At 46.4% G+C, this 13,440-nt stretch overlaps 1 protein-coding gene across 1 annotated transcript in view; it reads right to left on the reverse strand.

The window, feature by feature from the left end:
• Window positions 1-12,357, reverse strand: part of LOC146763139 (transcription factor BTF3 homolog 4-like) — a 41,872-nt gene extending 29,515 nt beyond the window's left edge. The window contains exons 1-2 of the mRNA XM_085571255.1: window positions 12,070-12,357; window positions 11,681-11,749 (exon numbers count right to left, since the gene is read on the reverse strand). Of these exons, the coding sequence (XP_085427381.1) occupies window positions 11,681-11,749; window positions 12,070-12,276 (276 nt within the window). The 5' untranslated portion in view covers window positions 12,277-12,357. The remainder of the gene's footprint in view (window positions 1-11,680; window positions 11,750-12,069) is intronic.
• Between the last annotated feature and the right edge of the window lie 1,083 nt (window positions 12,358-13,440).

Here is a 13,440-nt window from a genome sequence, read left to right on the forward strand (position 1 = left end):
AGAGACATAACAAAAAACCTGTCCAACCGGTTCGCCTTCGACAGATGGCAAATGGAATACAAGCTTATCTTACAACCCAGGACATTCTCTTAAATCTTGGACAAGCTTGATAGTCCCATCTGACTTCTTTACTGGTAATATGGGTGTATTATGGGGGGCATATATGGTTCTAAGGTCCTGGATCACCGGTTGCAGTCCTCATTTCCCTTCTAGGGAGTGTGGCTATTATCATACCCAAACTGGATGGTTCTCATCAACTATTTTTATTACTATAAGTTTCATGTTCAATTTACCTCGATTTTTTGGTTTTGCACACACCATCTCATTAATTTTGCCCTCATCCTCTTCCCTTAATTAGAGAAGCTTAACTACCATTTATTTTCCCTTCCTCTAAGAGTACTCCAATGTCTAACTGCACCGGTAAATCCCATCCTAATAGATTGCACCCTGCTTCTGGAACTAATAGAACATCCCCAATTCCTATTTTAATTGCCTCTTCAAACTTTCCTTCCTTTACAACTAAGACTTTGAATCCTTCCCCTTTTGCACCTATTACCTGCATGGTATCTTAACGCTTTCTACGCCCCTTTGGGATTCTAGAAACACAATTTCTTTCAGCCCCCATGTCTACCGGGAATTCAAATTCTTCCTCCTGAGGACTTATTTTTAAAGTTATCAAGGGCTCCTGATGGTATTCTGTCCCCAAGAGGTAGAGCCCCTGACACCCCTAGTCTTCCCCTTTTTGCTCAATCTCATAGACCCTCAGGTCCTTTTCCCTCTGGGGGCAATTTTTTCTGATATGCCCATTCTCTTTACAGTAAAAGTAAACTGGTCCTAGGTTCCCCTGTCCCCCAAACTCTCGTCTTTGTGTCTAGTCCCAGGAGGCTGCATCCCCCCTCCATCTATCTTCCAGCATTCAGGGTCCCCCCCCTTACCTGGGTAGTTCTTTACATGCTGGTTTCCTTCCCTAATGGCAGATACCATTACCTTGGCTTTCACCTTGGCCTTCTCTTCATCCCTCTTTACATATACCTTCTGTGCCTCTCTTAAAAGATCCTCTAACCTCCTCTCTTGCTAACCGTCTAATTTTTCTAACTTTCTCCATAGATCTGCCTAGGCATGAGAGACTAAATTTATCTTTAGTCAGATCTGTCCGGCCACTGTATCAGGGTCAACCCCTGAATATTGCCTCATATTTTACTCAATCTTTCTAGCCACTCTGTTGGGGTTTCTTCTCTCTTTTGCGGCTCATTGAAAGCCTTACGGGCATTTTGATTACATGGAGCCCCCTCTTTGATACCTCTTACAATTACTGTTCTATATACCTTCATGCCTTGCCTCCCCCCAGTGCTGTGGTGGTCCCAATTGGGGCACACTATGGGCATTTTCAGATCCCCAAGAGGTCCTTACACATGCTCCCTTTCCCATATCCATATCCCAGCTGCCCGGATCATCTGTCTTTCCTCTGGTGTCAACAATATGGTCATTATTGACTGCATTTCTTCCCATGTATAAATATTGGGCCCTAAAATCTGGTCTAACTGCTCCGCTAACTCAATGGGGTCTTCTAATAGTCCTTTTAATTCCTTTTTAATCATTCTCACATCAGAGGAACTGAAAGGTACGGTTACAAATCCACTTCCTCCCTGCACCCCACCCAGGTGTACTTCCCTCAGGGGGTATAATCCTGATGCTTGGCTCTCATCCTCTGATCTGCTTTCCTCTCGTGCTACCCTGTTTCTGGTGTTTTGGCTAGGCCCATCAGGGGGTAGGGGAGGTGCAGTTGGAGCTACTGGAGGTGTGGGGGGTAAGTGGTCTAACGGGTCCCATTCTTTATGTTGTTACCTTAAACACACTCACCTTTGAGGGTGCGGTTTCCCCTAACCAGCAAGCAGCATTGTCACTCTCTTCCTGATTTAATGGTTTCTTAGCTCTTACATACATATTTAATGCCTGACATATCTATCCTTTATCTGATCCATATCTAAGCTAATATACATGGTCACTCCTAATTTCCCTTCTGGTCCATTCTACCATGCAGTACTGAATAATTTTGTTCTTGTCCTTATCTCTGGTGTTGGGATCGTGTTTCCACCGGGCTAGTTTCTTTCCCAGTGGATTATCTGGGGGTATGCCCATTGGTACCGCCTCAATTTCTGCTTCTTCCCTTGGGGATTCACTACTCACCCATGATTTCATCTGGACCAGTAGATCACAGGTCTTCCCCCGACAGAGCCCGCCTCCCCCAATCAGCCAATTACACACTCTCCCAGCAAGGCCCGCCTCCCTAAGAAGGAGGGGGAAAGGAGAAGAAAGAAACCAGGAAAGGAGGAAGGAAAAGGAAAAGGGAAGAGAAAAAGAAAAGGAAAAAGAAAAAAGGAGAAAAACCTTTACCTTTTCCAAAAAACAGCTACGATCCAGGGCCTTTCATCCCACGGTCACACTCTGCTCCCCACTCCGCCAGGCTCAGCAGCTCTCCCCCCGCTGCGATTCGGTCACGCCGCAGTTCGAGGGTGCGCAAATTGCCGCACCACACTGAGTGTTACACCCACTCCTGGGAGACCATCCTCCCCACCGCAAACCTAGGCAGTTGCCCCTCTCTCAGCCTAGTCCAGGCTGGCTCCAGAAATCACAGCGCTGGCTGCGTACTAGAGTCAGGTGCTGCCCCACGTTGGCTCACTGACTCCCTTTGTGTGCGCTGGCTAGGAACCTCACCATGGGTCCCCATCCCACACAAGCCTGCCACTCGGGCCAGCACTGGCGCCACTTGGCCCCCGCAGCACAAGCCTGCGACTCAGGCCAGCACCACTGCCGCTTAGTCCCCCTGGCGCTTCCCCCGATGCCGCCACCAGCTTACCACCGCTCGGCTACCTCAGGAAACCACAGTGCCGGCCACGCACCAGACTCAGGCAGTGCCCCTCATGGGGTCACTGACTCCCCCCATGTGCACTGGTTCAGTGCTGCAAACCCCTCACAAACCCTTCAATCTCACACGCCCCACCGGCCACGGGGGGGATCCCCTCTTTCCTCTTTACCGCGTGTCCTGTCGTTCCCTCCTACTGTCCAATATCCTAAAACTTCAACAGACCAGGACGGGTCTAGTATAGTAATAGCATGAAGTTCAATTTCCTATACTAGAATCACAGAGTAATTATCTGGCCAAAGATAGTTATGAGGATGTTACCCACCCCCCTTCTTCTCTTTTCTTTATCCAGCTTCCTGTTTAGTTCCAACCCCCTGCTGTGGGCAGGGACACCTTCCACTAGACCAGGTTGCTCCAAGCCCCATCCAACCTGACCTTGAACACTTCCAGGGATGGGGAAAAGACAGCTTCTTGGGGCAACCTGTGCCAGTGCCTCACCACGCACTGTCAGGGACTGAAATTATTCAGGCCTTAAACACTGTTATGAAGGAGTTTTGCCCATTATAGCAAAAACTGTATAAAGAAGCTACAAGCACAGAAACCTCCTTGAAGAACTTTGGACTGTGAGTTAAGCCACCTAGATAAGATAATGGGCCCACTATAGTTCAATCATCTCAGGTCTAAGGACAAACAAACAAGACTGAGGGAAAGGTATGCATTCACAAGAAAGCCAAACCCAGCAGCCATGTTGAGAATCATCTGTCTGGGTTTGGGGTGGGGGAGACCACAGCCCACAGAAGTCAGGTTTACATAGACTCCCCCTGAAACGAGGGCAGGGGGGAGGAGGTTTCAGGTGCACAGTGTAACCTCTGGTCAGAGACACTGAACACCCATCCTCCTTTACACAAACTGGCTCAGCTGTAAAACCCCCAACCCCACAGGCCACATCCATGGGACATTCACGTGAGAGACAGGTGGGAGGGTGTCATAATCCATCATAGGCCCCCCAAAGCGCTCCTCAGAGGCCTTGCACCACAGGACTGCATGTGATGCAAAATGATGCAACAGATCCAGTCTGCTGCAAGAGATTCCCCCCTCCTCCTCAGGGGGAGGTACCTGGACATTCCCACCTGGCCTAAGTGTATATTAACCCATTGAATTCTATGCTTTTGGGGGAACTTTGACCACCAAGAAGACCAGATGCAGAGGATCAATGGAACATCATTGGGATCCACAGATGGTGATATTTTCCTTATTCTGTCTCTCTCACTCTTTCTGTCCCCCCACCTATTTTCTGTTTCTTTCTCTTCTTTTCTCTCTCTCTCTCATATTTACTATTAAATAAAACTCATACTATTGACTTTGGCATATGGTCTCATTTGCACCTTAATTCAGGCAGAGGAATCTCTAAATAACTTTAAAACCCCTTGTCTCATCACTCCATGCCTCTCTGTTCAAGATTGCAAGATAATGTGTGTATTCTATTTACTATCTGTTAGAGGTGTGGCAGTCATTTTCTGTTAACTGGGCAGTTTTCTTTATCTCTTCCACATACCAATCCTCCCTCCAGTGAGACATCTGCTGTTAATGGGCCATTGAGTCTCACTGCATGACTGATAAAATTATATCATCCCATTGTGAGATGCCTCGCCCAGGGGGAGGAACCAAGCATTACATCCTGGATATAATCTGAGATTCTGGGACACCAGGACAGCCTTTTTCCCACTGGATTCCCAGAGGAGTAGCTGTCTTCTCCACTGGATTCCCAGAGGAAGACCAGGTCCATCTACACCCCTACCTGACCTTCAGAGGAAATCTCCACCTTTCTACAGGATCACTGCTCCAACAGAACTACACCTGTCACTGCAGGAGGACTGCAGCCAACACTCTGACCCACCGGCTGTCAGGTTGTACTCTGTCAGTGGTTCTTTTTTTTTGTTATTTGTACTATTAAATTTGTATTTTTAGTTTTTGTAGTAAAGAACTGTTATTCCTATTCCGATATCTTTGCCCAAAAGCCTTTTAATTTCAAAATTATAATTTGGAGGGAGGGGGTTTACATTTTCCATTCAGGGCAGGCTTCTGCCTTCCTTAGCAGACACCTATCCTTTCAAACCCAGACACTCTCTAAAGAAATTCCCTTTCCAACTCTCCTGGAGCCCCTTTAGACACTGGAAGGGGCTCTAAGGTCTCCCTGAAGCCTTCTCTTCTCCAGGTTTAACAGCTCCAACTCTCTCAGCCTGTCACCACAGCAGAGGTGCTCCAGCCCTCAGAGCATCTTCATGGCTTCCTCTGGACTCACTCCAACAGGTCCATGTGAATCATGATTTAAAAGGGTTAAGATTTTAGCTGAGGGTTAGAACTAATTAGTATTGAAGTTAGATACACCAACGATAGGTTAATTATTATTAGATGCTTAAGATAAAGCTAATTGTTATATTATGAGCTTATTCATAGAAGGAAGTAGAGCAAGTGAACCTTTATAGGAACATATTGAAACCAGTAGAACAATGCCCAGCACCTGGACCCTATGTCAATCCATCAGGAAGCAGGGGGCCTTGGATCATGCCAGAGGGTCATAGAGACCTGAAAAAGACCTTCCTGACTTCATCCCTGGGACCACTGACCCAATTCAAGACCACCGTCCCAATTCAAGAGAAGAATTGCACACACGTGAAATACTAATAACCTGATTTTAATACAAAGCAGGGATGGGAGGTGCTAGGGTAGTGCATATGTATTATTTTTGGAAATAAATAAAAGGCAAAAATCCTTGTACAGTGCGGTCACACATTTTGGGGACGATCCCCACAGTGCCACCCACTGGCATAATAAACATACCACTTTATAACTTTGACTAGTCAGAGAGTCTTTGCCCATGATTTTCAGTTTTAACGATTCACTTGTCCTTCTTATGTTGGGGATGCCAGAGCTGGATGCAGTACTCCAGGTGGGATCTCACAAGAGTGGAGCAGAATCGCCTCCCTTGACCTGCTTGTCACACTTCTTTTGATGCAGCCCAGGATAACGTTGGCTTTCTGGGCACCAAGCACACATTGCCAAGTCATGTTGACCTTCTCATCAACCATCACCCCCAAGTCTTTCTCCCCAGGGCTGATCTGAATCCATTCTCCATCTAGCCTGTACTCATGCTTGGGATTGCCCTGACTCAGGTGCAGGGTCTCACACTTGGCCTTGCTAAACTTCATGAGGTTCTCAGGGGCCCATTTTTCAAGTTCGTCCAGGTCCCTCTGGATTGGCTCCCTTACCTCCAGTGTGTTGACTGCACCACACAGCTTGGTGTTGTCAACAAACTTGCTGAGGGTGCACTCAATCCCACTGACCATGTGGCCAACAAAGATGTTAAACAGTGCTGGACCAAATACTGACCCCTGAGGATGCCACTAGTCACTGCTGTCCCCTTGGACACTGAGCTGTTGACCACAACTCTGAGTATGACCATCCAGCTGATTCCTTATCCACCGAGTGGTCCATCTGTCAAATCCATGTCTCTCCAGTTGAGACAAGGATGTCATGTAGGACAGTGTCAAATGCTTTGCACAAGTCCAAGTAGTTTATATCAGTCACTCTTCCCTCATCCACCAACACTGTAACCCCATCACAGAAGGACACCAAATTTGTCAGGCACAATTTCCCTTTAGTGAAGCCATGTTGCCTGTCACAAATCATCCTTATTTTCCATGTGCCTTAGCATAGTTACCAGGAGAATCTGTTCAATGATACTTCTGGGCACCAGATAGGTGAGACTGATGGGCCTGTAATTCAGTGTCTTCCTCATTTTCCTTTCTAAAAACATGGGTTATATTTCCCCTTTTTGCAGTCAGTGGGAACTTCATTGGACTGCCACAACTTCTCAAATATTATGGATACTGGCTTAGCTGCTTCCTCTGCCAGGTCCCTCAGGACCTGTGGATACATCTCATCAGATCACAGGGACTTGTGCACCCTCAGACCATTTAAATGGTCTCAAACCTGGTCTTCTCCTAGAGTAGGTGATTCTTCATTCTCCCAATACCTGCATTCACCTTCTACAATTCAGGTGGTGTGCTGGTGAAAACTGAGGCAAAAAAATCATTGAGTACTTCAATGAGTACTTCAGCCTTCTCCATGTCTTGGGTAACCAGGTCTCCCATATCCTTCCAGAAAGGGCACACATTTTCCCCAGTCTTCCTTTTATCGCTGACGCACCTATAGAAGATTTTCTTGTTACCCTTGACATCCCTGGCTTTCTTGTTACCCTTGACATCCCTGGCCACATTTAATTTTATCAGTGCTTTAGCTTTCCCAACCTGATCTCTAGCTGCTCAATCTCTCTGTATTCCTCGCAGGCTACCTGTCCTTGCTTACACCCTTTGTGGGCTTCCTTTTTCTGTTTGAGCTTGTCCAGGACCTCCTTGTTCATCCACACAGGCCTCCTGGCATTTTTGCCTGATTTCCTCTTTGTTGGAATTCATTGCTCCTGAGTTTGGAGGAGGTGATCCTTGAATAGCAACCAACTTTCTTGGGCCCCTCTTCCCTCCAGGGCCTTATCCCATGGCACTCTACCAAGTAGATCCTTGAACTGGTCCAAGTCTGCCCTCCTGAAGCCCAGGGCAGTGAGATTGCTGTGTGCACTCCTTGCTGCCCCAAGGATCTCAAACTCCACTATTTCATGTTCAGGGCAGCCTAGACTGCCCTTGAGCTTCACATTCCCCACCAGCCCCTTCTTGTTGGTGAGAATAAGGTCCAACATAGCCCTTCTCCTCATTAGCTCCTCTGTCACTTGGAGAAAGAAGTCATCAACCCATTCCAGGAACCTCCTGGATTGCTTGTGCTCTGCTGTGTTGTCCCTCTAACAGGTTTCAGGGTGGTTGAAGCCCCCCACGAGGACCAGGACTTCTGAATGTGAGGTTGCTTCTATCTGTCTGTAGAGGGCCTCACTCAGTCTTCCTGATCAAATGGCCTGTAGCAGACTCCCACTATAATGTCACCTGTTCCTGCCCTCCCTATAATCCTGACCCATAAACTCTGTCAGCTTCTCATCCATCCCCAGGTGGAGCTCCATGCACTCCACTGACATGAAGGGCAACACCACCTTCTTGTCTCCCCTGCCTGTCCTTCCTAAAGGGCCTGTATCCTTCTATTCAAACACTCATCACAGGAGCCTCCCACCATGTCTCTGTGTTGCCAGTAAGACCATAGCCCTGGAGGCATGTGCACATCCTGTTTACTCCCTATGCTGCATGTGTTTGCATAAAGGCATTTAAGTTGGGTCCCTGATTAAGCTGATTTACTGGCTGGAATTCCTTGGTGCTGCTCTTCAGATGCTCTCTTGCTGACCTGTGATCCCTCTCCAGCCTTTGGGCATCTCTCCTTGGCCCTGGCATCTAACTAGTAGGAGTGGGATAGACTGAGTTTCTCCTATTTCGGAAATTTTGGTTTAAAGCCCTCTTCACCAGCTTGGCAAGCCTATGACTAAAGATGATCTTCCCTTTCTCTGACAGATGGACCCATCAGCCCCTAGCACACCAGGTTCCTCAAACCAAGTCCTATAGTCTAGGTAGCCAAACCCCCAACTGTGGCACCAGCACTGCAACCATTTGTTGATTTGCCAAATTTGACTAACACTTTCAAACTCCTTCCTTTTGATCAGGAAGACTGATGAAAAAACTACCTGCACTCCAGAGTCCTTTACCACTGCTTCCATTGTCTTAGAATAGCTTGTGTTCTAAATACAAGCCTGTATTGTGTGCACATTTCTCAGGTATAAAAACCAAAAAATTGCTAACAAATTATTGCTTTAAAACTGAAACTGTAATTAACATGTTTACTAGCATACAACTATATTCAACATATTTTTTTTTATTTTCAGATTATAAGTAATCACAAAGCTACATAAATTCAGATGTTAAAATAAAACGGTCTTCCATGCATGTTATTCTACCATGATAAGAGTATGAGAACTACAGAAACCCCAGCTTTGTTCTAAAAAGCAAGAAAACAGCCACGGACATCTTAAAGATTTGTCATGAGAATTTGGAATATAGCTCTCTAGTCTATTATGAAAACTATACCCAAGATCATTTACTGTTAAAGGTCTACTTACTTCAAATCTTAATTATAGAATATCCTAAGCTGGAAGTGGCCCACAAGGATCATGGAGTCCAACTCCAGACTCTGCAGAGGACAGCCCCAGGATTTACACCATGTGCCTGAGAGCATTGTCCAAATGTTTCTTGAACTCAGATGGGCTTGGAGTTGTGACCACTGCCCTGGGGATCCTGTTCCACTTCCCAACCACCCTCTGGGTGAAAAACCTTTTACTAATATCCAAACTAAACCTCTCCTGACACAGCTTCATGCCATTCCCTTGGGTCCTATCACTGGTCGCCAGAGAGAAGAGATCAGTTTCTGCCATTCGCTTCCCTTCATGAGGAAGTTGTAGATTGCAACTACAGTTGTAGCCTGAGGTCTCCCCTCAGTCTCCTCTTCTCCAGTCTAAACAAGCCAAGTGACCTCAGCTACTCCTCGTATGGCTTCCCTTCTAGACTCTTTACCATCTTTGTAGCCCTCCTTTGGATGCTCTCTAGTAGCTTTATGTCTTTCTGTGGTGGTGCATCCCCCCCTTTTTCCAGGCCACACTGCAATCTGAGAACCTCTTGTTAGGCCTCAGTCTTGACAAACAGCACATAGGCTCAGCTCTTCTTGAGCTTATCAGAAATACTGTCTGCTCCCAGGAAGTGCTGCTGTCTAATGAGCTCCTGTTTTCTTTATGAACAGCCTTGGAAACTGTTTTCCTTGCTTGAATGGCATAATATCCCTGTTCTAACACTTTCAAAGAAAGCGCCGACCCAAACTGTGGCCAGGATGAAACACTGTTATGACTAAAGCCTACTCTCTAGTGACCCTATAAACAGCACTCCAAAATGAGACCCTTTGAGCTCTTCTGGACTGCAGCAGGCTGTGACCAGCAACCTCCCTCTGAGCGGGGCTTCTTAAACCCAGCAAACTCTCATGTTTGCTGTACTCAGAGGATTGCCCAAAGACGACAAGTCCTGGGACAATACCCCCACTCCTCGAGGCGTGACCCTTCACCCACTAAGGAGATGCAAAGCCATCTGAAATTAATATTTCACTTACACTTGAGGGAAATTTTTCACAGGTAACTTACACTGATTCTTTATGTTTGTGTGCATACATGTGTACATGTGCTATAAGAAATCTGGAAGAAATGCTGCTTTCTTAGATGTTTAAGTACCTTAGATAACTAAGTAGGTTAGGCCTGTAAGTAAGGTTAAGTCATAGGTTATAAGCTAAGTTAAATGCTGCAAAATGTATTCCTCGGTTGTTATGGTTAAGGTATAAGTTAAGTGTTGTTCCTGTGTTAAGTTCTTAGGTTTAAGATATAAGTTAACTTAAAGTACTGTTAAGCTTGAGTGCTGTTAAGCTTTTAGGCCGTATTCATTTTTATCTTTGCCCTCACTATCCTTTTGTCACATGCGCACACACATGCATACCCCCACACCCCCCCTAGATAGTTCTCAGTTAATTTCTGTTTTGATTGCCTGGATTTTGTTTGGTTTTGTTGTTGCTTGTTTTCCTTGGTGTACCTTAACTGTCTAATAATAGAGTGAATCTTGCCAACAAACTTTGTCATGCTGTCGCTTAATATTAAATCTGGTTTTTACTGATACCCTTGCTGCTGATTTTTTAAGCACTCTCAAACAGTTGTTCGTAACACTTTCTTATATTGTGGTACCCAAAACTGCACACAGTAGTCGAGGCTGCACCAGTGCAGAGCAGGACAATTACCTCCCTTGACTGGCTGGCAATACTGTGCCTGATGCACCCCAGGACACTGCTGGCCCTCCTGGCTGCCAGGGCACTGCTGACTCATATCCAACTTACCATTCACCAGGACTCCAAGGTCCCTTTCTGCAGTGCTGCTCTACATTTCATTCCTTAGTTTGTACATACATCCAGGGTTGCCCCATCCCAGATGCCTTTTAATATAGCCTATATAAGAATATAGGCTACAAGTCAGCTATAATATAACAAATCCAAACAGAAAAGGCTGGAGGTTCAACTCCTACATTCTGCTTCTACTGAAGTGACTAGAGATCCTTGCAGCAGTGCATCTTCTCTCAAGGACAGTCCAGCCAAGGCAGGAGTCTTTAAGGCTGCTCCCCACCCAAGTTTTCCAGATCCCCACATCAGAGTCCCAGTGTATGGATCATGTAATATGTAATATATGTTATAAAATAATTTGTGCTAAATGAAATTAAAAACCACAGCATTTTGTGTACTAAAGCCAGTGTCAGGCAACAAGCAAGCTAAGTGATAGAAATTCAAAACACCAGGGAGACACTGTCACCAGAGATGTATATTCCAAGGGATTTCTTTCGTCTGACTAGACCCCAGCAGGAGGCTTTCTGATAGGCATCATCAGAAGCTTATCCCGAAAATTTTCACCTGAATTTTCACCTGACAGGATTCCAGCAATTTTCCACTGGTTCCGGGAAAACGTGATAATATGCTAAAGAAGACCCCCTTCCAAAGCCCGAGAGACTGTATAAAAATGGACCCCTTAGAACTGACCCTCGGAGACCTACAGGGACTTTGGTGCGATAGAGGCCAAGTCCTAAGTCTCCCTGACACTGATCGCCTGGCTCAGAGTCGAATAGCTTGTGGCTTTCTTTTTTTCCAAATTTATACTTTGATCAATTAATAAATTTCTTTAGTTATTAAATCGGAACATTCATTTATAACAGACCGTGACACACAATCCTGAAGGCAGGAATGAGAGACAGTTCCTACCTTGCCACCAATGCGCACTTGGGCCTGGAGCTTAGCAAGCTTTTCTTGGTTCATGATCTTTTCTTTCATCTGCGGAAGCAACAAGAGCACCCATGCAAAACAAGTCAGGAAGCACTCGGTGGCCCAGGCCACAACCTGGGCCCGGCAGTAAGGTAGGTGAGCTCAAGGGGCTCTGCAGCTACCCCTCACTACACTCGCACACCCGACGGGAAGCCGTCCAAGCCCTGCCACACACAGTGCCGCCGAAGTTCAGCTTAGCTCTGCTCTCCTGAGGCCCTGCCCGTAAATGCCATGCCTTGTCTTACCCCAACCACAGCCGCCCACTAACCCCCAGCCCTTGATCGCGCAACAAATTCCACCTTAGTCCCTCCCCACCGTCTACTTTGTACCTTCTTAGAGCAGAAGCAGCGGTGCCAGAGCGGGAGGAGATGAGGGTTTATGGGAGTGGGATGAGGATCGAGTAGAACACGCGAGATGGCGGCCGGAAGGGAGGCTAGGCACGCCGCTCTACCACTGCCTAAACCAGGAGAGTGAGCCCTATTTGGCAGTGAAATCTGGAGAGGCGGAGCCGCCACCGCGGGAGGAGTTAGAGGCATGAGATGGGGAGTGGAGGTTACTCTACTTGTAGAGAGCGATGAACTCTAGTAAGCGTGATGTGCTGTACAGTTTATTTGTGTGGCTGAGCTGGGATGCAAGGTAAAGTCCACGCCTCTTCCCCGCCCCCCTTCCCCCTCTTTTCCTCTCCCCCCTTCTCTTCCTCCTCTTCCCCCCTCCCTTCGGCCGTGTTCGTTTCTGTCTGCAATCTGGTTTGGGGTGTGTGGCCTATCTCCCTTCCCTCCCTGTTTCCCCCACCTTCTCTTGCTTGCAGCCTCACCTGGCAGGGGTTTGGGGTTTTTTTTGGGGTTTTTTTTGTTTTTTTTCTCATTAATAGATCTGTCCTTGGTTTGGATTTTTTTTTTTTCCCTAGAAGATATTTAAATGCTGTATTTTCTCTCTTGGTGATGCAATTCAAATCTTGTCCCCATATCCATGATTCTTCTTTTAGATCCAGTTATTAATGAACTGCTCCAGTGTGGGCCCCCCATAGAGTCACAAGTTCTAATAGCAAACCTGCTCCAGTGTGGGGGTCCTCCTCTCCACAGGTACATAGATCCTGCCAGGAGTCCATTCCAGCATGGGCTTCCCATGGGGTCAAAACCTTCTTCGGGTGCATCCACCTACTTAAGCCTGGGTCCTTCCACAGACTGCAGGTGGATCTCTGTTTCCCCAGGGACCTCCATGGGCTGCAGGGGAACAGCTGCTCCACCATGGTCTTCACCATGCACTGCAGGGGACTCTTAGCTCTGGTGCCTGGAGCACCTCCTCCCCCTCCTTCTCTACTGTGAAAAACGCCAATCACGTGTTTTAAATTTTTTTAAAGTTTAATAGCATAAAAACAGTAATAAAATTTAGAGCAAAAATAATTTAGACAATCAGAGTTAGGACGATAAAGGACAATAAAACAAAGAATTACGGACGTCCAGATGTTTTCGGGCACTAAGCTGCCAAAAACATGCTTGCAAACAAAGGAATAACCTTTAAAAGCAATAGCCTGTTGCATATTCATATATCTCATACATGATGCATAAATTCCTTGCAAATTAAGAATTTTCCTGGGTTTTGTCAACTTCTTCCCCTTAATCCTGGTGGTTCCATAAAACCAGAGAGAAGGTGGAAGAATGTTTGTCTTTTCTGATAAGGAGGCCGTAACTCTTTAGATT

The sequence above is a fragment of the Lonchura striata genome, chromosome W (assembly GCF_050655825.1).
Source record: "Lonchura striata isolate lonStrDom1 chromosome W, ASM5065582v1, whole genome shotgun sequence".
In the NCBI taxonomy this organism is placed as follows: Eukaryota; Metazoa; Chordata; class Aves; order Passeriformes; family Estrildidae; genus Lonchura; species Lonchura striata.